At 39.1% G+C, this 24,040-nt stretch overlaps 1 protein-coding gene across 3 annotated transcripts; it reads right to left on the bottom strand.

The window, feature by feature from the left end:
• Nucleotides 1–620: 620 nt before the first annotated feature.
• LOC139953717 (uncharacterized) lies at nt 621–21,436 on the bottom strand. Of its 3 annotated transcripts, XM_071953242.1 has the most exons (4): nt 12,300–12,459; nt 11,168–11,596; nt 3,818–4,028; nt 3,611–3,706 (listed from the first exon to the last, which is right to left on the bottom strand). In XM_071953242.1, the coding sequence occupies exons 1-4, from the start codon at nt 12,308–12,310 to the stop codon at nt 3,611–3,613; spliced, it is 747 nt and encodes a 248-aa protein (XP_071809343.1). In that variant the 5' UTR covers nt 12,311–12,459. The 3 variants fall into 3 exon arrangements, with proteins under 3 accessions (XP_071809341.1, XP_071809340.1, XP_071809343.1); XM_071953240.1 differs by lacking the exon at nt 12,300–12,459 and adding an exon at nt 21,245–21,436 and having other exon boundaries at nt 621–4,028; XM_071953239.1 differs by having other exon boundaries at nt 621–4,028.
• Between the last annotated feature and the right edge of the window lie 2,604 nt (nt 21,437–24,040).

Below are 24,040 nucleotides of genomic sequence, written 5' to 3'. Positions count from 1 at the left end.
AACGCAGGCCCTTAAGGCAAAATATAGTCACTTAAGGCAAAACAAGTCACTTTAAGCAAAATGTTGTTACTGAAGTCAAAATAAAGTCACTTAAGGCAAAAAAGAGTCACTTAAGGTAAAATGCTGTCCCTTATGGCAAAATGGGTAAGGTAAAATACTAAATAATGCACAACAGAACACGACCTCCTTACTGGAGTTGATAAGATCGTCTTTACTGGGTCCAACACTCTTGCAACAAACAGTACAAGAAAAGAAGGCAATAAAACCTACCCGCTGTTAACGGTTTCACAACTGACACTAGCGCTACGCACGGCGACTCCAAAATGCTCCACCAGCTAGCTCTGCTACCACGGCAGCTAAACTATAGCTACAGCGTCGCCTCCTTAACTGCTTCCCGCCAATACCTAGACAACCTCCCAAAAGTAACGTGTGTACCGTCCACTGTCCAGTCTGCAACTGACAAAACCACGCGATCGCAAGCACGAGCAGCGTGCCCCATCCGCGCAATGCCAAGCGGCTGCCAACGCGCATGCGCCCCGCCAAAAGCGCCTATTCGTGCGCTATGGAGCGCCTATTCTATATGGGAGCGCCACCATACGCCTCTCTTAATATTTAAGGATGAGGTATCTAACCAAAAACGAGGCTATAGGCGCAACAACTGCAAGTTATGACGTCATGCATAAATTTTAAATGAGTCACTTAAGGTAAAATACATTCCCTTAAGGCAGAACAGAGTCAATTAGTCCCTTAAAGCAAAGTATAGTGACTTAAGGTAAAATGCAGTCCCTTAAGGCGTAATATAGTGACTTAAGGCACAATATCGTCCCTTAAGGCAAAATATAGTCCATTAGTCCCTGTAATAAAGCAAAGTATAGTGACTTAAGGCAAAATGCAGTCCCTTAAGGCGTAATATAGTGACTTAAGGCACAATATCGTCCCTTAAGGCAAAATATAGTCCATTAGTCCCTGTAATAAAGCAAAGTATAGTGACTTAAGGCAAAATGCAGTCCCTTAAGGCGTAATATAGTGACTTAAGGCACAATATCGTCCCTTAAGGCAAAATATAGTCCATTAGTCCCTTTAATAAAGCAAAGTATAGTGACTTAAGGCAAAATGCAGTCCCTTAAGGCGTAATATAGTGACTTAAGGCACAATATCGTCCCTTAAGGCAAAATATAGTCCATTAGTCCCTGTAATAAAGCAAAGTATAGTGACTTAAGGCAAAATGCAGTCCCTTAAGGCGTAATATAGTGACTTAAGGCACAATATCGTCACTTAAGGCAAAATATAGTCACTTATTCCAGCAGAATATAAAAGCAATATAATGCACAACAGAACACGACCTCAAGAAAAGAAGGCAATAAAACCTACCCAACGTTAACGGTTTCACAAGTCAAAATGCTCCACCTAAACTCTAGCTACAGCGTCGCCAATACCTAGACAACCTCCCAAAAGTAACGTGTGTACCGTCCACTGTCCAGTCTGCAACTGACAAAACCACGCGAGCCAGCAGCGTGCCCCACGCCAACGCGCATGCGCCCCGCCAAAAGCGCCTATTCGCGATATGGGAGCGCCACCATGCGCCTCTCTTAATATTTAAGGATGAGGTATACGTCACAATCTAACCCAGGCGTGTGCCCAAAGCCTCATTTCGGGTAAGAATTATGACGTCATGCATAAATTTTAATTGAGTCACTTAAGGCAAATACATTCCCTTAAGGCAAAATAGAGTCACTTAAGGTCCACAGCCTTTAAGGGACAGCATTTTACCTAAGTGACTCTTTTTTGCCTTAAGTGACTTTATTTAGACTTCAGTAACGTTGTTTTGCCTTTAGTGACTTGTTCTGCCTTAAGTGACTATATTTTGCCTTAAGGGAATGCGTTTTACCTTTAGTGACTCTTTTTTGCCTTAAGGGACTGCTTTAAGGGACTGCATTTTGCCTTATATGACTATATTTTGCATTAAGGGACTGCCTTTTGCCTTAAGTTACTATATTTTGCCTTAAGTGACGATATTGTGCCTTAAGTCATTATATTATGCCTTAAGGGACTGCATTTTGCCTTAAGTCACTATATTGAGGGACTAATTGACTCTATTTTGGGACTGCGTTTTGCCGGTCTTAAGTGACTTTGTTTGCCTTAAGGGCAAATGCTTTAGTTCGAGACCTCAAATTCTAAATCTGAGGTCTCGAAATCAAATTCGTGGAAATTTAATTCTTTTTCGAAAACAAAGTTACTTCAGAGGGAGCTGTTTTGAGTAATTACCAATAATTTCCGCTGCATTTAAGGTAAAATATGGTCTCTTAAGGCAAAATGTCGTTACTTAAGTCAAAATAAAGTCACTATTTTGTAAGTCACTTAAGACGGCAAAACGCAGTCCCTTAAGGCGTACTATAGTGACTTAAGGCACAATATCGTCCCTTAAGACAAAATAGAGTCAATTAGTCCCTTAAAGCAAAGTATAGTGACTTAAGGCAAAATGCAATCACTTAGGCGAGCGCAGTTTGCTAGGCAACAGGCAGTCCCTTATAGTCACTTAAGACCGGCAAAACGCAGCCCCTTAAGGCAAAATAGAGCCAATTAATCCCTTAAAGCAAAGTATACTGACTTAAGGCAAAATATAGTCACTTAAGGCAAAAGGCAGTTCCTTAAGGCAAATGAAAATCCCTTAATGGAGATCACTGGGGTATATTAGATGCCTTGATTAGGGCCTGATAATGCACAACAGAACACGACCTCCTTACGGAAGTTGATAAGATCGTCTTTACTGCGTGCAACACTCTTGCAACAAACAATACAAGAAAAGAAGGCAATAAAACCTACCCAACGTTAACGGCTTCACAACTGACACTAGCGCTACGCACAACGACTCCAAAATGCTCCACCAGCTAGCACGGACACCTAAACTATAGCTACAGCGTCGCCTCCTTACTGTCCAGTCTGCAACTGACAAAACCACGCGATCAGCACGAGCAGCGTGCCCCACGCAATGCCAAGCGGTTGCCAACGCGCATGCGCCCCGCCTATTCGTGCGCTAAATATGGGAGCGCCACCATACGTGTCTCTTAATATTTAAGGATGAGGTATACGTCACAATCTAACCCAAAGCCTCATTTTGGGTAAGAATTATGACGGCATGCATAAATTTTAAATGAGTCACTTAAGGTAAAATACATTCCCTTAAGGCAAAATAGAGTCACTTAAGGTAAAAGGTAGTCCCTTAAGGCAAACAAAGTCACTTAAGACCGGCAAAACGCAGTCCCTCCGCGGTATCTAGGGGTACTGCTCGTCGCAACCCACGGTTGACTCCGCTAACCCGGCACACTGTCGCCTATGGTGGTTCGTCTCCTTGTGCAGTCTGTCCTTGCCCATGTCGAACACCCTGAGCTAGTGGAAAAACTAGTTTTTGCAGGGTCTCCGTCCTCGTATCGTAGGGTGCTCCCCTTCAGTGCTCGCCCCAAATTGAAGGAGATATGAGCGTCGTCGTTCTTTTCTAGTCGTAGACGCTATTGCTTTTTTGGGCACTGTTCATCATTGCCATCATGCCAAGAGGTTTCCCTCCACGGAATACCTGGCGCCGCGACAAGGATAATTCCGCTGCTTCCTGCATCTACAGATTTCTGCCAGGGGTCATTGGGATCTGGTTTTCTTCGACCACTTCCTCAGCCTTCTGTGGCTCCGTGGTTCTCCCCGTGCCTTCTTTCTTCTTCCGGGACTTCTTTTGTGGTCTGGCATTTGCCAGCTCCGGTCCCTTCCTCTTGCGTCCAGAGCGTCCAGAGGGGGCAGAGGAACCACCCGGAACATCATCCTCGTCTTGGTGTTTTTTGTTGTAGTGAACCATCAGGTTATCCTTCCTAGTATAACTTTTGTCACAACTCTTGCAAAAGAAATTCTTTTTTTGGTGGGTCCCCCGATGGGTCTCCAGATTTTTCTTGCTCATGAAGGTGTCATCACAGTCCGGGCATGCGTTTATCGCCGTATCCCAGTCTTTGGGTTTCTTCCAGCCTGATTCGTGATCCTCCATCCTCCTATATAATGAAATATTAAAAGAAACACAAGAAAAAGAAACATTTACTTCACTGCAGATCTCCCACTGTCTCCTAGTCTTGGTTCAAGACTCTCCTGGATTTGTCACAAAAGGGCGCGCTATCACCCCCAACGCGCTATCAACCACGAACCGCTGTCACCCGAGAACCGCTATCACAGGAGAGTCTTGGCACATTCGTTAAATCTCCCCCCCCCCCCAAAAAAAAGGGCGGGCTCTGCGGGAAACCTACGCACGCGCATTATGTTTCCCCCGATTAAAATTAATAGTAAAGAAATTTTGTAAGGAGTATTTTCTGCTAAACAGATGAAACTGAACAATGGGCCCTGTTATTCACAGTGAAAGATTTTTTTTATCTCGAGGTGGGGGGGGGGGTGGGGGGAGGGAATCTTGAGGGATTCAAAAGCGTTCTTGTGGCAATGTATTTTAAAGCGTAAGCGTAGCTGCAAATCTTGAAACGTAAGCCTAGCTTGACTCAGGATTGAAAGTGTACCTTTGATTATAGCGTAACTAGAATCTAAACGTATCTTGGATTGTATAAGCGTAGCTGAGTAGCTGCGTAGCTTGGAACATAACCATATTTTTTGGAACGTATTTAACCATATTTTTTGGAACGTTAGCATATCTTGGAACGTAAGCGTAGCTGGGTATTTTGGAACGTAAACGTAGCTGCGTATGGAACGTAAGCCTAACTTGACCCAGGATTGAAAGCGTATCTTTTGTTATTATAGCGTAACTTGAAGGAACGTGAGCAAAAATTGGAATGTGAGCGTAGCTTGGAACCTAAGCATATCCTGGAAGGATAGCTGGGTATCTTAGAGCGTAAACGTAGCTGCGTATGGAACGTAAGCGTAGCTTGACTCGGGCTTGAAAACGTACCTTTTGATATTATAGCGTAACTTGAAGGAACGTATGCAAAACTTGGAATGTAAGCGTAGTTTGGAACATAAGCATATCTTGGAAGGTAAGCGTAGCTGGGTATCTTGGAACGGAAACGTAGCTGTGCGTATGGAACGTAAGTGTAGCTTGACTCGGGGTTGAAAATGTACGTGTTGATATTATAGCGTAACTTGAAGGAAAGTAAGCGTAGCTGAGTAGCTGCGTAGCTTGGAACGTTAAACCACAAAATTATGCTTTAAGGGAATTTTGTTTTATCATTATTTTTGTTTCAACCTTTTATACAAGATTCTTATTCACCTGTTCTTTTTACGACCGGGGGCTCCGTTTTTTTTTATCTTTTTGTTCTTCTTCATAAAACATTGTTTAAGCTACTCACACAATAACACTGTCAATGTAACAAAATGCGGCATTCCTACGTTTTGACATCATCAATCTTTTTTAATTACCTGAAAACTCCTAACCTAACAAAAAGAAATTAGGAGCCATGAAACAAAACAGAGCATTACATTGGAACGTTGCGATCACTAAGAAATAACGGAATCGAAACGAGGTGTACCGACTGACAAACCCACGATGACAAACATGTACTTTAATGTCTGGCTCCCAACCCCTCCCAAGCTCAGGGCGAGACCCGCAAGCTGGGAGTTCATAACGCCCGGGATTACACCTCCAGCCCCTAACGAGACAAGGCATGTGCGGTACGTGATATGCTCCCATGCCGAGGCGCTGTAAAACACGCTTCCGTTGCACGGACTCTCTGAATGAGAGTCTTACGTCCCTTTTTCATAATTATTTACAGTTTTTACCCGCAATCTGTATACATAGTCTCTTTTGTCAAATATTCATGAATAAGTGTAACCAAAAATTAGAAAATTTGGTTTTGTAACTATTTTTAATTTATTTTTATACGGCTGGAAGTAAAACTATCTCCGAAGGTCACGTGGGTTATCCGAACCAAAAAAGTGGTTCGGATAACCCACGTGACCTTCGTTTTTTGAAAAATGCGTTGCCAAATTTGATGGTTTCTTTTAGCAACTATTCTTCTCCATTCCTGAAGAATACTTTAGAATAATGTTTTAGTGTATTTTGTAGCTTAAATAGCCCAGCGAAGCCGGTGTGTCCCTTTAAGGCGACATGGTCTGCCCTGCATCCATGAATGTACGGTCGAAATGGCTTCATAAAGCACTCAGATGTAAACGTACTCCTGAAGATTCCCCTGAGTGTACCTGACACCATGGGACTGGCTGTGCATAAGAATATTTCCGGTATACAGGCCCGGTCCATCTGTAGCGATACGAGAACGATAACGACAACGACGCCAAGAGACCGCATTATATTGGTTGAATGAGCGTGTACGTATTTTGCGTGGAGCAATTCAACCATCAGAACGCGTTCTCTTTGCGTCGTGATCGTTATCGTTCTCGTTTTCGCTGCAGTGGGGGACCGGGCCTTAAAGTCACCTGGAAGTGGTATTTTGTCAAAGTAACGCTTTTGTCACTTATAATATGTGTTTTGGTGAGTGGAATGTGAATAAACAGTTAACTAAGGTTCAAAAAAATTAGTTCTTATCTTATTTACAAATTTAAGAGTAGGCCCGACCCGAGAGGGCGCTGTTCGTGACGTCAATCGAGGCGCGATATTTGAAGAGAAAATGCTGCACAGCGCTGAAAAAGACGTCGGACCGGACCACTAGGCACTATTGATCTTGTGAGTCTGACCAGCCATGCAGACTGACCCCATCTTTAGTTGTTTTGCTGCATCCAGCAGCAATACACTTGGTCGGCATTGCCGGAAAAATGCAAGAAAACAACTTTTTCGAAACGTACAAACTCAATGACTTGGACTTGCATGTACTTTGCACGTGTGTTTACTCTACGCATCAAGGCAAAGTCTGCCTCGATTGACGTCACAAAAGGGGTAGGTGGAGTCAACCCCCAAACAACTTTTAACTATTTTTAAAACATATAATCGTGACAAACAATTACTAAAAACAATGTTTTATAGTTACTAAATATATACTCTTATTAAAAAAGTAAAATTTCTATTTCCAGGTGACTTTAAGTGTTTAAAGAGCCCTGTCTGCTTATGTTACTCTTCCGATTCCAATATGCTGCAATTTGGCCTCAATTACTTCGATTAGTACAGTAAACGAACTCCCATTAAACATATTGTCGAAATTGAGGGGTCGCGGTAGGCCCTGAATGTTTGGAGTACGTGATTTGTGGGAATATTTTTGGGAATACCCTGTTGCACAATAGTGTATTTCGCAACTCTGTTCCTCTTTGTTTGGCCACGGAAAACAAGTAGTATCATCTATTGTAAGGGCTTGGTGCGCGGCTTTTGTTGTTAGCAACCCTTTTCACACACTCCACTTCCGTTGGAAGCTTGCCAGAATGCTTTATGGCCTTGTCACACGAGGCAACTTTTATATACAACCGGCAACCAACTGCAGGGCATGATGCCGGAACAAATTCCTGCTGCCGGAACAAGTTCCTGCTGCAAGGTTTATGCGTGTTATTGATAACTTAGATTAAGTACAGTAATTGGGCAATTCCATAAAGAAGTGGACATGACCTCAAAATTTAGAATTGTGTTTTTTAAGTAAAAATTGGGCTTTTATGGTAGCATATGCACCAAATATTCAGTAAAAGTGGTTTCAATGTCATGTCTTTGCAAGAGAGTTACAAAAAAATAATTTTTGTGCCAACAATGTTTTATCACGAAATTATGTGTAAAAAAGTTGTGCAACTTCAATTTACTACTGAATGGGGAAGATTACAAGGTATCAAATCAATCTAGTCATATTTATTCATTGATTGGACCTACACATTGGCTGCAATCGTCAAAATTTGTGTTTGTGATAGATTCAGACCATCAATCTGTGAAGCTTGTACCCCATTATAGCCTGTGTAACGTAACTAACCAAAAATTCTGATTGTTTCCGCCTCTAGAGAAGGCTATCAATTAAAATGTTTATATCTTGAATTTTCCTACTTGGTGCAATCCTTAATTGAAATAAGGAAAGAAAAATTATAAAAATTGTACCATGTGGAAAATAGAAGCAGTCAAAAACTGTACGTAACTATGTAACGTAACTAACCGAAGTGTAACGTAACTAACCGACATAAAGACTATTAAGATGCTGCTAAGTTGACACAAGCATAAGTTTTCAGCCTTGTTGTAAAGTTTAAACAAGTTAGGGCAGTATTATACTATTCTTTGACCCACAATTCAACTTCTAGCATGTTTTGTTTGCCATGTGCCTCATTTTGTCTGTATGCATATTATGTTTGCAAGATCCATGCGCAACACACCTGTCCTACAAGTTCATCTTCTTCAACTTTTGTGGTGAATTTTTGGGGGTAAGTTTGATGACAATAAAGTTAAATGGTGTAATCCATATGAATTTTATTTTAAAGGGTTATCTTAAAGTTGTATTTCTCTTCTATATACTAAATTAATGAGAGTTTGTGTACAAGTGCTGCATGTATAATTCTAACATTGTTCATCAGGTACAAATGTGTAGTTATAGAATTTGCAATTTTCAAAAAAGTTGATTGACTTTGTTCCTTATTTTAATGTCCATAGATCAAACAGGCCATTGTCAAACAAGGAAAAGCAACAACAACACTAAGAAAAGATAAAGGCAGCTAGTCACTACGAGAAATACAAGGAAAAAAGGCAGTGGCCGTCAAGACATTTTGTGACATAAGAAACAGCAAGAGAGTTTGCTGTCTAATCGTTAAAAAAAATCAGCTTGTGTGTAAGGGAGAAGCAAACTCATATATCTGTAAGCTTGTTGCCCTGTGCAAACAGACCATGAGATGTGAATAGTGTGACCCAAAAAAACCAAAAACATTTTGATGTGCATCTCATAGAGATTTTTTTTTTTAGGACAAAGCACAAAAAATAGTAGGACCGGAACGTGTTCAAAAGGTTGAATATTATAATAAGTCTTCCTTTGTACATGGAGAATCAAAGGCTTTAGTTCTTAATTAGGGAGGGGGTACATTGTATGTAGTAGAAGGGCAAAGAGGAACTGGTGTTGGTAGGTCAGGGTGGGGTTAGGAAAGGAGGGAGGGTGTGATAAAGAGAGAGAGAGACTGCCCATTTAAGCGTTAAGCTGAAAAGCATTGTGGAGCGGGATAGCTGTACTTCAAGAGCAGCACAAGATTGAAATTCACTGGACTTTCTTCTGCACCTCCCATGGCAAAGGTCATGTGGATGGCATGGGAGGGGCAGTGAAACATCTTATGTAAAATGGCCCACTCAAAATGTTTGTATCTTCTATACGAGGGACAAAATGGTTTTCAAGCTAGATGTGCCAGAAAATGTCAACAATCGCGAGCATTTCAAAATTTCTGTTGAACTTTAAGTATAGTGTCCATGACCAAGAGTCAAGACAAGGAACTCATTCAACATCCTTGCTATTGTTTTGTTTTCTGTGGTATCTATGTAAAAGAGAAATTCACTTGGTTTATTGTGACTTTAAAATACTGCATGGCTTATGAATGTAAAGGAACAAGTTTATATGTTACAGACATAAACATTTTGTAATATATGTGACCCGGGTCAATGATATGGCGAGGTAATGGCTTTTTATACCTTTTTTGCAATTATATTACCAAATATTACTTTATTCCATTGTTTTTTGCTTAATTGATTTGTATATTGTGTAGTATTGCATACTAGTTACTAATATAGACAAGATAAGAGCTGTGAGTGAAGTACAAAGGGTGTATCACAAATAATATTAGTCACGGACAAAGTGTAACGTAACTAACTGTAACGTAACTAACCATGATTTTGGGGCAATGCCTGGAACTGATAAGAGTTATTTTATTTTTGTCCCTACCAAAACACTTGCCAGTACCCTTGTAGTTATAGAAATAGTAAAGTTTGTTTCAGCTGTTCCCTGTTTGAGGAAACTTTTTGTTCAAAGACACGCAATTTTTTTCCATGTCCCTTTTTTGTAACGTAACTAACCAAAATTAAACTGATCATAACAACCGATTAAATGTGTCTAGAAGTTTGTAATTTTGTTGTATATTAGGTCTAGCCAAGATGTAGCCATGGTACAAAAATGGAGACTTAAAAGGCTTTCATGTTAATATTGGAGACCACAGAGCTGTGCTAAGCAGCTAAAAGTGTAACGAAACTAACCATGGAATTGCCCAATTACTGATTGTAAATGGTTTGAGGTAAGAGGTAGTCCCCTTAAGGCAAAATGTAGTGACTTAAAGAAAAGGCAGTCCCTTAAGGCAAAATATGTAGTCCATTCAAAGGCAAAAGATCGTTAAAATCACTTCAAGTAAATGAAAATCAAATGGGGTAAATTAAAGATGCCTAACAAGTATGAAGCTCATAGTTTGATAACACTACATCTGATAGAAATTTAATAGAAGTTTATTAAAAAATATACAACTTCCATTGAACAAAATTTAACAGAAGCTATAAGCCAGCCCCTTTGTAACCAAATGGAATGTTCATCTTATTAAACAGACTATTAGGAGCTGTAGATTTTTAGATATGAGTAGAACATTGCACGGAAATAATTTCTTTTCAGGAGACAAACAAGTATTAGGCATACAATGTATTTTACGCGACTCTCCAGAAAACAGCTTAACGCGACTCTCCGGAAAACAGCTTAACGCGGCTCTCTACTCGATGCTCTTGTGATCTTTAACCTTTTCCACTGACTCCAAAACGTGACTTATAAAGCTTAAACTCTTTTATGTAAATTATTACATGCATCTTCATTCGCAGTGAATATGGATTCATTTCATGGCCGCAAACCTTTTCTAAAAAAGGTATTAAACCCTGTAAAGGTGATTAGGGGGCCCTTAACCCAAGAATAGCTTTACACCATGATACCCGTTTAAAAAGCAAAGACCATAAACTGTTCACCCCGCAAGTACAAATCAAGTACAAATCAAATGCAAATCGAGTGCACATCAAACACAAACATCAATTAAAAACAAAGAATAAATCACGTAGGCTACAAATCAACTACAAATCAACTATAAATCAAGTACAAATCAAGATCAAATCAAATAAAAATCAAGTACAAATCAAGTACAAATCAAAGATGTTGAGTGAAGTGATCAAAGAAATGATCGAGCTTACTGATAAAAAAACCTAGACGGTTCTTTTCAGTAACACCAAACTCAATAGATATTATTAAATCACTACATTTTGAAAAAATATTACAAAAATTCTTACCTCACATGTCGTAAAACTTCCTCATCCTTCTCCTGAGTCTCGGGCCTCCTTGATGCAGGCCTTGGTCTATTCTTCCGGGACTCCTTTTTTGGTCTGGCATTGGCCACCTCCGATTCCTTCCTCTTGCGTCCAGAGCGTCCAGAGGGGGCAGAGGAACCACCCGGAACATCAAACTCGTCCTCAAGGGGTCTAGCTGCCCTCCTCTCCTCCTCGGTTTCGTGTTTTTTTTTGTAGTGAACCCTCAGGTTATCCTTCCTAGTATACCTTTTGTCACAACTCTTGCAAAAGAAATTCTTTTTTTGGTGGGTCCCCCGATGGGTCTCCAGATTTTTCTTGCTCATGAAGGTGTAATCACAGTCCGGGCATGCGTATATCGCCGTATCCCAGTCTTTGGGTTTCTTCCAGTCTGGTTCGTAATCCTCCATCCTCCTTTATAATGAAATATTAAAAGAAACATAAGAAAAAAAGAACAATTACAGTTACTTCACTGCTGTCTCCCAGTCTGGTCTGGGTACTTCGACCTCCTTAGCCTTGATTACCCACTACATAAAGTTTTCTGCAAGCATCCCTCCAGTCTGCCTTATTTGGGGCAGTACACCAACGGCGCACAAATCAGCTCTGGGTTCCCCAGCCTTTCTTGCAGGGCCATATAATATCTCCTTCAAGTGCAAGCATTGTCGCGGCTCTCTCGATGCTCTTGTGATCTTCACCCTTTTCAACTGACTCCAAAACGTGACTAATTAAGTTGAAACGTCTACAGGTAAATTATTACATGCATCTTCTTTCACAGTGAATATTGATTCATTTCATGGCCGCAAACTTATTCTACAAAATGTATTCAACCGTTTAAAAGTGATTAGGGGCCTGTATACCACAAGAGTAGCTTTTCACCCTGTTTGAAAAGTGAAGACCATAAACTGTTCACCCCGCAAGTACAAATCAACTACAAATCAAGTACAAATCGAGAATAAATAAATTACAATTCAGTCTGATTTGGTGAGTGAAGTGGTCATGGGAATGATCGAGCTTACTGATCGAAACGTCGAAGTGAAACCTACGGTTAACCACCCAACTCAATTAAAGATGATCATCACATCATTACATTTTAAGAAGTATTACAAAAAATTCTTACCTCACAAGCATAAAAACTCATAGTTTAATAAAACTCCATCACATTGAAGTGTTGTCGAAGTCATTATTAGAAAAGTAATGCAACTTCCATTGATTAAAACTTAACAGGAGCTACTAGCCAGCCCCCGTGTAACCAAATGGAATGTTCACCTTATTATGCCGACTCGTATACGACCTCAACATTATAATATCATAATGAGGGGCGAGGTAGGCACTGAATGTTGGGTACGAGATTGTGGATTGTTTCACGCATACGTCGTGTGCGTGAATGAGGTATTTTGGGATGCCCCTGTTGCACAATAGAGTGTTTCGCAACTCCGTTCCCCTTTGTTCGGCCACAGAAAAACAACTTATGTGTCTCTCAGCTATTGTAAGGGGTTGTGGGTTCTTTTTGCAATCCTTTTCCTATTCTGTTGTTAATTTAGTAAAATTTAGTTTTGAATTTGAAAAAAGGATTGCGAGTGGCTCAAATGCAATACATAAGTTTATTACAAAGTACTCTGTTCTTTTTCATAAAACTCAGCTTAACACTCATGAATCTAGATTAACTTATGGCAAACCTCAGATTTTGAATTATTGAGGTCTCAAATCAACCATCTAAACGCACACAACTTCGTTTGATAAGGGTGTTTTTTGTATCATTATTATCTCGCAGGTTCGATGACCGATTGAGCTCAAAATTAATGTTCACAGATTTGTTATTTTATGCATATGTTGAGATACACCAACTGTGAAGGCTAGTCTTTGACAATTACCAATCGTGTCCACTGCCTTTAATGTCCGTAAGTCTTCTTGTGTTGTTATATACTTGTAAGAAAAAACCTTTAAATTATCTCTTTCCATAGCACATTAATGATTTGTTTCTTGCAAGTTTTGCTATTCTTTGTTTATGCGCTTTGGTCATGTTTTGAAAAAGCGCAATATAAATACCTTTTATTATTTATTATTTATTATTTATTATTTGTTATTATTATATATTCACCTTTTTTACCGATTGCAAAATATAGGTTTTCTATTTACCTAGGCCTATACCACTCACCAACCAAACATAATCAACAGACTTTGAATGGTGCTTCTGCACAAACAAGTCATTTCTTATGGGCGGCTCCGGTGAGCTTTGTGACCCCACCAAAATGTTTGCAGGTCATGATCTTAGTGGTAGCGAAGTCAAACAAACTTTGGATCCCATACAGGGACTGGGTGTTCCTTTTGAAGCGAGGAATATGATTAAAGGCAAATTTGCTCGAAGTTTTGTACGCATAAAACCTTACTTGGTAACGAGTAATGGGGAGAAGTTGATATTATAAAACATTGTGAGAAACAGCTCCCTCTGAAGTGACGTAGTTTTTGAGAAAGAGGTAATTTCCCACTCACTCAAAAATTAATAATAAAACACTTTTGCTGAAGTTTTTTATTATGCATCTTAAAGCACAAAAAGTATTATGCAACAAGGTTTGTTTCTTTCACTTTTCTCTTGCGAATGACCAATTTGAGACAAACAGTTCACAGGTTTGTAATTTTATTCATAATATGTCGGGATACACTTTAGTGAGAACACTGACTTTGACAATTAAAGGGTCTATGTACTTTTTTAAACACAAAACACGGTGTCCATGGATTTACATTAAACTTACACAGTTTGAAGTCGAAGATAATGAGAGTAGAAAGCTTCCCTTAAAATATACACAGTGGGCACACGACGACTTTAAGACGTCTTATAGACGTAGATTGACGTCAAATTAACGTAATTTACGTCTATAAGACGTCTTAAAATCTTTGTGTGCCCACTGGGTACTTTGCCTACTGAGGTGTTTGCAGAAAAAAGGCTGAATTGTGTTCAATAGTGTAGCCAAAAGGCTGAATTCTGCTGTAGTTACTGAGATATGAGTTGAACAAACTACAAATCAAGTACAAACCAACTACAAATCAGTCCGATTTGATGAGTGAAGTGGTCATGGGAATGATCGAGCTTACTGATCGAAACGTCGAAGTGAAACCTACGGTTAACCACCCAACTCAATTAAAGATGATTATCACATCATTACATTTTAAGAAGTATTACAAAAAATTATTGTATACCTCACAAGTATAAAAACTCATAGTTTAATCAAACTCCATCACATTGAAGTGTTGCCGAAGTCATTATTAGAAAAGTTAATGGAACTTCCATTGATTCAACCTTAACAGGAGCTACTAGCCAGCCCCCGTGTAACCAAATGGAATGGTCACCTTATTATGCCGACTTGTATCCGACCTTAACATTATAATATCATAATGAGGGGCGAGGTAGGCACTGAATGTTGGGTACGAGATTGTGGATTGTTTCACGCATACGTCGTGTGCGTGAATGAGGTATTTTGGGATGCCCCTGTTGCACAATAGAGTGTTTCGCAACTCCGTTCCCCAATGACCAATTTGAGACAAACAGTTCACAGGTTTGTAATTTTATTCATAATATGTCGGGATACACTTTAGTGAGAACACTGCCTTTGACAATTAAAGGGTCTACGTACTTTTTTAAACACAAAACACGGTGTCCATGGATTTACATTAAACTTACACAGGTTGAAGTCGAAGATAATGAGAGTAGAAAGCTTCCCTTAAAATATTACACAGTGGGCACACGACGACTTTAAGACGTCTTATAGACGTAAATTGACGTCAAATTAACGTAATTTACGTCTATAAGACGTCTTAAAATCGTTGTGTGCCCACTGGGTACTTAGCCTACTGAGATGTTTGCAGAAAAAAAGGCTGAATTGTGTTCAATAGTGTAGCCAAAAGGCTGAATTTTGCTGTAGGTACTGAGAAATGAGTTGAACAAACTACAAATCAAGTACAAACCAACTACAAATCAAGTACAAATCAGTCCGATTTGATGAGTGAAGTGGTCATGGGAATGATCGAGCTTACTGATCGAAACGTCGAAGTGAAACCTACGGTTAACCACCCAACTCAATTAAAGATGATTATCACATCATTACATTTTAAGAAGTATTACAAAAAATTATGGTATACCTCACAAGTATAAAAACTCATAGTTTAATAAAACTCCATCACATTGAAGTGTTGCCGAAGTCATTATTAGAAAAGTTAATGGAACTTCCCTTGATTCAACCTTAACAGGAGCTACTAGCCAGCCCCCGTGTAAGCAAATGGCATGTTCACCTTATTATGCCGACTTGTATCCGACCTTAACATTATAATATCATAATGAGGGGCGAGGTAGGCACTGAATGTTGGGTACGAGATTGTGGATTGTTTCACGCATACGTCGTGTGCGTGAATGAGGTATTTTGGGATGCCCCTGTTGCACAATAGAGTGTTTCGCAACTCCGTTCCCCTTTGTTCGGCCACAGAAAAACAACTTATGTGTCTCTCAGCTATTGTAAGGGGTTGTGGGTTCTTTTTGCAATCCTTTTCCTATTCTGTTGTTAATTTAGTAAAATTTAGTTTTGAATTTGAAAAAAGGATTGCGAGTGGCTCAAATGCAATACATAAGTTTATTACAAAGTACTCTGTTCTTTTTCATAAAACTCAGCTTAACACTCATGAATCTAGATTAACTTATGGCAAACCTCAGATTTTGAATTATTGAGGTCTCGAAATCAACCATCTAAACGCACACAACTTCGTTTGATAAGAGTGTTTTTTGTATCATTATTATCTCGCAAGTTCGATGACCGATTGAGCTCAAAATTAATGTTCACAGATTTGTTATTTTATGCATATGTTGAGATACACCAACTGTGAAGGCTAGTCTTTGACAATTACCAATCGTGTCTACTGCCTTTAATGTCCGTAAATCTTATTGTGTTGTTATATACTTGTAAGAAAAAAACTTTAAATTATCTCTTTCCATAGCACATTAATGATTTGTTTCTTGCAAGTTTTGCTATTCTTTGTTTATGCGCTTTGGTCATGTTTTGAAAAAGCGCAATATAAATACCTTTTATTATTTATTATTTATTATTTATTATTTGTTATTATTATATATTCACCTTTTTTACCGATTGCAAAATATAGGTCTTCTATTTACCTAGGCCTATACCACTCACCAACCAAACATAATCAACAGACTTTGAATGGTGCTTCTGCACAAACAAGTCATTTCTTATGGGCGGCTCCGGTGAGCTTTGTGACCCCGCCAAAATGTTTGCAGGTCATGATCTTAGTGGTAGCGAAGTCAAACAAACTTTGGCTCCCATACCGGGAGTGTGAGGTTGTTCCTTTTGAAGCGAGGAATATGATTAAAGGCAAATTTGCTCGAAGTTTTGTGCGCATAAAATCTTACTTGGTAACGAGTAATGGGGAGAAGTTGATAGTATAAAACATTGTGAGAAACAGCTCCCTCTGAAGTGCTGAGTTTTTGAGAAAGAGGTAATTTCCCACTCACTCAAAAATTAATAATACAACACTTTTGCTGAAGCCTTTTATTATGCATCTTAAAGCACAAAAAGTATTATGCAACAAGGTTCGTTTCTTTCACTTTTCTCTTGCAAATGACCAATTTGAGACAAACAGTTCACAGGTTTGTAATTTTATTCATAATATGTCGGGATACACTTTAGTGAGAACACTGCCTTTGACAATTAAAGGGTCTATGTACTTTTTTAAACACAAAACACGGTGTGCATGGATTTACATGAAACTTACACAGTTTGAAGTCGAAGATAATGAGAGTAGAAAGCTTCCCTTAAAATATTACACAGTGGGCACACGACGACTTTAAGACGTCTTATAGACGTAAATTGACGTCAAATTAACGTAATTACGTCTATAAGACGTCTTAAAATCGTTGTGTGCCCACTGGGTACTTAGCCTACTGAGGTGTTTGCAGAAAAAAAGGCTGAATTGTGTTCAATAGTGTAGCCAAAAGGCTGAATTTTGCTGTAGTTACTGAGAAATGAGTTGAACAAACTACAAATCAAGTACAAACCAACTACAAATCAAGTACAAATCAGTCCGATTTGATGAGTGAAGTGGTCATGGGAATGATCGAGCTTACTGATCGAAACGTCGAAGTGAAACCTACGGTTAACCACCCAACTCAATTAAAGATGATTATCACATCATTACATTTTAAGAAGTATTACAAAAAATTATTGTATACCTCACAAGTATAAAAACTCATAGTTTAATAAAACTCCATCACATTGAAGTGTTGCCGAAGTCATTATTAGAAAAGTTAATGGAACTTCCATTGATTCAACCTTAACAGGAGCTACTAGCCAGCCCCCGTGTAAGCAAATGGAATGTTCACCTTATTATGCCGACTTGTATCCGACCTTAACATCATAATATCATAATGAGGGGCGAGGTAGGCACTGAATGTTGGGTACGAGATTGTGGATTGTTTCACGCATACGTCGTGTGCGTGAATGAGGTATTTTGGGATGCCCCTGTTGCACAATAGAGTGTTTCGCAACTCCGTTCCCCTTTGTTCGGCCACAGAAAAACAACTTATGTGTCTCTCAGCTATTGTAAGGGGTTGTGGGTTCTTTTTGCAATCCTTTTCCTATTCTGTTGTTAATTTAGTAAAATTTAGTTTTGAATTTGAAAAAAGGATTGCGAGTGGCTCAAATGCAATACATAAGTTTATTACAAAGTACTCTGTTCTTTTTCATAAAACTCATTTTAACACTCATGAATCTAGATTAACTTATGGCAAACCTCAGATTTTGAATTTGAGATCTCGAAATCAACCATCTAAACGCACACAACTTCGTTTGATAAGGGTGTTTTTTGTATCATTATTATCTCGCAAGTTCGATGACCGATTGAGCTCAAATGTTCACAGATTTGTTATTTTATGCATATGTTGAGATACACCAACTGTGAAGGCTAGTCTTTGACAACTACCAATCGTGTCCACTGCCTTTAATGTCCGTAAATCTTCTTGTGTTGTTATATACTTATAAGAAAAAAACTTTAAATTATCTCTTTCCATAGCACATTAATGATTTGTTTCTTGCAAGTTTTGCTATTCTTTGTTTATGCGCTTTGGTCATGTTTTGAAAAAGCGCAATATAAATACCTTTTATTATTTATTATTTATTATTTATTATTTGTTATTATTATATATTCACCTTTTTTACCGATTGCAAAATATAGGTCTTCTATTTACCTAGGCCTATACCACTCACCAACCAAACATAATCAACAGACTTTGAATGGTGCTTCTGCACAAACAAGTCATTTCTTATGGGCGGCTCCGGTGAGCTTTGTGACCCCGCCAAAATGTTTGCAGGTCATGATCTTAGTGGTAGCGAAGTCAAACAAACTTTGGATCCCATACCGGGACTGGGTGTTCCTTTTGAAGCGAGCAATATGATTAAAGGCAAATTTGCTCGAAGTTTTGTACGCATAAAATCTTACTTGGTAACGAGTAATGGGGAGAAGTTGATAGTATAAAACATTGTGAGAAACAGCTCCCTCTGAAGTGACGTAGTTTTTGAGAAAGAGGTAATTTCCCACTCACTCAAAAATTAATAATAAAACACTTTTGCTGAAGCCTTTTATTATGCATCTTAAAGCACAAAAAGTATTATGCAACAAGGTTTGTTTCTTTCACTTTTCTCTTGCAAATGACCAATTTGAGACAAACTGTTCACAGGTTTGTAATTTTATTCATAATATGTCGGGATACTCTTTAGTGAGAACACTGCCTTAGGGTCATTCCGTGTCAAATCAACCAGTTTTCAGAAAAGTTCCAAGGTGACCCTCTCATATTTTGATGAAACTTCATCAGAATGATTGGATGTGGCTCAAATGAACACATACAAAAAAGCTAAGTCATACTCCATGTCGTTTTCGAGATATGATCCATTGAAATTCGGTCGAGGCGGCCATTTTGTGCTCGCACGAGACGCGAAAAGTGATTTTTTGTGATAATTTCCGACTTTGAAAGCTCATAATTTAGTTATTGTACCAGGTAGAGAGCTCAAATTTGATATTCCATCTTACTTCTTGCCAAATGTCATGAATCTGCACTCAATTTAAAAGTATCTCCTTTAATTTTCTAGTTATGGTCACCTAAAGTAGGCACTTTAATCAGCCGAAAATGTTTTTTTGTGATAATTTGGGTCACCCTGTGCCCACATGAGAGGTCAAATGAATCCTATATTCCCTAGGTGTTATCTATGGGTGCATGTCTATACCCATTTAAGCAATTATAAGCTCACCATTGCATTAATTTAGAAATAGCTTGGGCCCAAAGTTGGTTCCAGCCAGAAAAAGGTTTTCTCGTGCAAATGACCAATTTGAGACAAACTGTTCACAGGTTTGTAATTTTATTCATAATATGTCGGGATACACTTTAGTGAGAACACTGCCTTTGGGTCATTACGTGTCAAATCAACCAGTTTTCAGAAAAGTTCTGGATGGATCTGTGCGTAGATGCTCTCCTTGATCTTGTTGAAGGCCGTAGCAACCCCTTTAAACACAATAAACTTGATTAAGTCATAAACATTAGTTATAAGCCTATTGTGCCACAAGTGGGTCTGACCTGGTTCCTTGAATTAGGATTCGTGGTTCCCGAAATTTTATAAAGGGAAATAAAGTCTAAAAGTTAATGGTCAATGTCAGTGTTCCTCATCATCATGAATGTACAGTATGCCTCCAAACAGTAACGGATGTTCAGTTTAGCATTGCCCCACTTGTGTCGGCACATTTCAGAGTTGGTTACACAAGCAAGGTTTCAGAGTTGGCTACACAAACAAGTACATGTAGGGTTCACCAGTTAAGCAGTGCTGCTGGAGTAATTTTGCTTGGGATTTTATGCGAGTACCATTCAAACCAGGGACCTTTAACAAAAGAGGACAATAGGGTCCCTGGTTCGGGAAAGGTCCACATTTGGGAAAACAGGTACAAAACCAATAATGGGAGCTGTTGCAAAAAAGAGTAAATTAACAACAGAGGGACAAAGGTTTATCGCGATTCAGAACCGCAATGCGCAATTTGGGTATATGCAGAGGGGCGTTCAACACCGCGATGTATGTTGTCATGCACGACATGCGCACACATGGTCTTTATCTCTCTGTGGGTTCAACAGCGCTCTCTTGTCATTTTGCTATTCGCGATAAACCTTTGCGATAAACCTCTAATAAGGTTTATCACATCTGCAATGCGAAATACATTTTGACAGTACGTCCGTCCGTTCATTCAATTCATTCAACCTTAAATATAAGGTTTTTTGCGAATAGCAGAATATCAAGAGAGGGCGCTGTTGAACCCACACAAAGATATAGGCCATGCGTGAGCACATCGTGCATGACAAAGTACACCGCAGTAGCAAACGCCCATCTGCCTACCCATAGTGCATAGCTGGTGTGTGTGCATTCGTAGCGCCTACGTGTCGGAAGGAAGTTAAGTTGATTCAAAAGAGGGTACTATGTATGATCACTGTTAAGGCATATAGTTTAGGCAGACAAAATTTGCGCAAAATTGTGACGATGACTATTATTTAGTCGTGAGTGAGGCATAGTGGGTGGGCAGGGGGGAGGGGGCACAACCATTTGAGTTGAGTCAATCCTGGAGTGTGTTTTGGCGACCCCAACCAGAAACATTGGTTATCGGTTGAGCGTTTTCGCGTGTTTAGTTGAGCGCGGTGACGATGCTGTTCAGACCAACCGGTAACCGACATGTTCAGTCGGTTGGGCTTTGGCACTTGGTTGGGGTCGCCAAAACGCGCCCCAGGAGTCCGTCAACACCGGCACCTTTGGAGTTTGTAAAGGCAACAAAAATGTACTGTATGACTCATAAGTGTCATAGTCATGATAGACTGGAAATATATGCGGAAATGAAGAACATTTTAAAGTCAACTCAAGAAGAACGTTCGATTGACCCTGCGATGCGACATACATTTTCTTTGAGTGACAGTACGTACGTCCGTCCGTCCGTTCATTCAATTCATTCAATTCAACAACATGTTCAAACAAAACTTACTCAATAAAAGGGCCCCTCAAAATGCCCAGTTGTCTGCCATCAATTTGCACTCATTATCCAGCTGCATGGTCTCTGTGATTTGATGTGGATTCCCATGGTGACTTTCGCATTCGCAGACGGCGGACAACAACAAATGGATGGATAAAACCATCCAAACAACGGCAACGCACAGCAACAAACAACATTATTTCGTTGCAGACGTCAATTTTCTAAGCAGTAGTCTGGTGCCAATTCGTACTTGTTGTTCCCTGCTTAAAAAGTTGAGCCTAGGGACCATACTATTGTGACAAAATCTCAAATGAGGGCGCTATTTCAATTATTATTGGCGAAAGTTTTCAGATGACATGTGTCAGAAATTAAAACCACAATTCTAACTGTACAAAAATATCCATGCTTTTGAAATAAAAGTGCAAAAACCTATGAATTCACCATAAATTTTAATGTTTGGTATTTGAAATTATAATAATGTGTTTTAATTGATGTAGACTTTTCATAGTGGTGCATTTGGACAGCGCCCCGAGATAGAGATCAAGTTTATATCGCGAAATAATGTTGTGAGGAAGACCTTTGTTTTTTCGTTATTATTTACATCATTGATGGTCACTAAAATGGCCGCCATAACATAATAGACCTTGCTATTGCAACGGGGTTTACCAACCGAGGGCTGGGAAAATTATGCCATAATGGCTCACAACTCTACTATTGGTTTCGTAAAGAAATTACATGTAAACCTTTGAAATGAGGGAGCCCCTTGTCTTTTTGCTATTTTCCATTATTTTTTTTTAAACATGTTTTTCAAGATGGTCACCTTTGCATATAGTTGAGTTATACTCGGGGCTTTCTTTCCCTTTTTGAAGTAATCCTCCAATAGGGAACGTGTGAATGATGTGTTATTAATCTAGTGGTCTCACCTCGAGTCAGGAATTGAAGTGTTACATAATTACAAAACTCCTCGCCGCAAGCGTCCAGGAAGAGGAGCTTTTCCCCGGGCCCTCCCGCCTCCGCCCGAAGTCCGTCCGCTGGTCACTCACGTCCCTTGGGGGAGGGGGGGGGGGGGGGGGTGGGGGTAGTAGGCTTACAGTAAAACAAAAACAACAACAAACAAGCAAACAAAACAACAACAGCTAAACATACGATAGATCTTATTACAACGAAATAAAGTCTTTCTGTATTTTGTAGAATATCAGTTTAAATTTTCCTTTTTTTTCATGATTGTTCATTAACAAATAAACAACATCATTTTATTTAATTGATTTTATAAAGCCAGTTTCACAATAAAGAAAATCACTTTGTATGGCATAATATTTACAAATGAGCCAAACCTTGGACATCCTACGAGCAGAGTAACCCACCGACAATAAACATTCTCTTTATATTGCATAGAACTTCAAGAATACTTGCATAGAACTTTAGCTACGAATACGAAGGTCACGGTGTCCCAGGAGATTGTGTCCGCTGGATATTCTGTGTCCCCCATAGTTATGGGAAATTAACATTGGCTGGAGGGAAATGGTTCAAAAGAGGGCGCTATCAGAAGCAATTTGTACACAGTTCGTCATTGGAGGGACAGAATCTCCTACCACACCGACCGACCATTGACATTTGTTCAGTCGACTAATCAACATATTATTGAGTTTATGACACAGGTATGTCATAGTACATCACTGAAGCATAATTATTGCCTGCAGGAAATCCCATTGAATAATACTGCTAATTTTAAAGCAACACGTTGCCTTGGATCGGACGAGTTGGTCCATAAAAAGCGTTTTGTAACCGTTTTCTATAAAATGCATATGATTGGAACGATGTTGTAAAAGTAGAATACAATGAATCACACAAACATGCCTCGAAATTACGTGGTTTTCCTTTTACTGTGCGAACGAACACGGTCGGCCATTTATGGGAGTCAAAAATTTGACTCCCACAAATGGCCGACCGTGTTAGCCGACGAGGTAAAAGGAAAACCGTGCAATTTTGAGGCATGTTTGTGTTGATCATTGTATTCTACTTTTACAACATCTTTCTACCCATGTGTATTTTATAACAAACGCTTTTCAAAGACCAACTCGACCGATCCAAGGCAACGTGTTCCTTTAAAACAATGTTGAATTATCTAATACACATAAATCTGTATGGTGAATAATCTTTGATTTACAATAACTATATATACAGCACATTAAAGTCATTATACTCATTCGAGAAGAGAATTAGAACATTAATAATGATTATCAAACTACTTAAAGCCATTGGACACTAACCTTCGGAACAGAAAACAAAATAAAAGTTCACAGATTTACAAATAACTTACAGGGTTTGCAGAAGGTAATGGTGAAAGACTTCTCTTAAAATATTATTCCATGAAATGCTTTACTTTTTGAGAAAACATTGAAACAATTATCAATTCTCGATACCGAGAAGTACGGATTTATTTTAAACACATGTCATGACACGGCGAAACGTGCGGAACCAAGGGTGGGTTTTCCCGTTATTTTCTCCCGGCTCCGATGACCGATTGAGCCTAAATTTTCACAGGTTTGTAACTTTATATAGTTATAAGTTGTGATACACGAAGTGTGGGCGTTTGAACAACACTGTTTACCGAAAGTGTCCAATGGCTTTAATTTCTAGATAACTAAAACAATGGTACGACTACAACATAAAAATGACAATATCAGTACTTCGTAAACAAAAACTGAGTTCATAATAATTTAGTTGAGTGCCTAAATTAAAGGCACTGGTAACCTTTGGTATGTGTCAAAGACCAGTGGGTCTATTCTCACTTGGTGTTTCCCAACA

Source organism: Asterias amurensis, chromosome 22 (assembly GCF_032118995.1).
Source record: "Asterias amurensis chromosome 22, ASM3211899v1".
NCBI lineage: Eukaryota > Metazoa > Echinodermata > Asteroidea > Forcipulatida > Asteriidae > Asterias > Asterias amurensis.
This window is presented reverse-complemented; position numbering and strand designations above follow the sequence as displayed.

Coding starts and splice junctions, on each gene's coding strand:
- LOC139953717 (XM_071953239.1), bottom strand. Junction 4,029..11,167: donor GAAGTTTTACGACATGTGAG/GTAAGAATTTTT, acceptor TTCATTATATAG/GAGGATGGAGGATCACGAAT.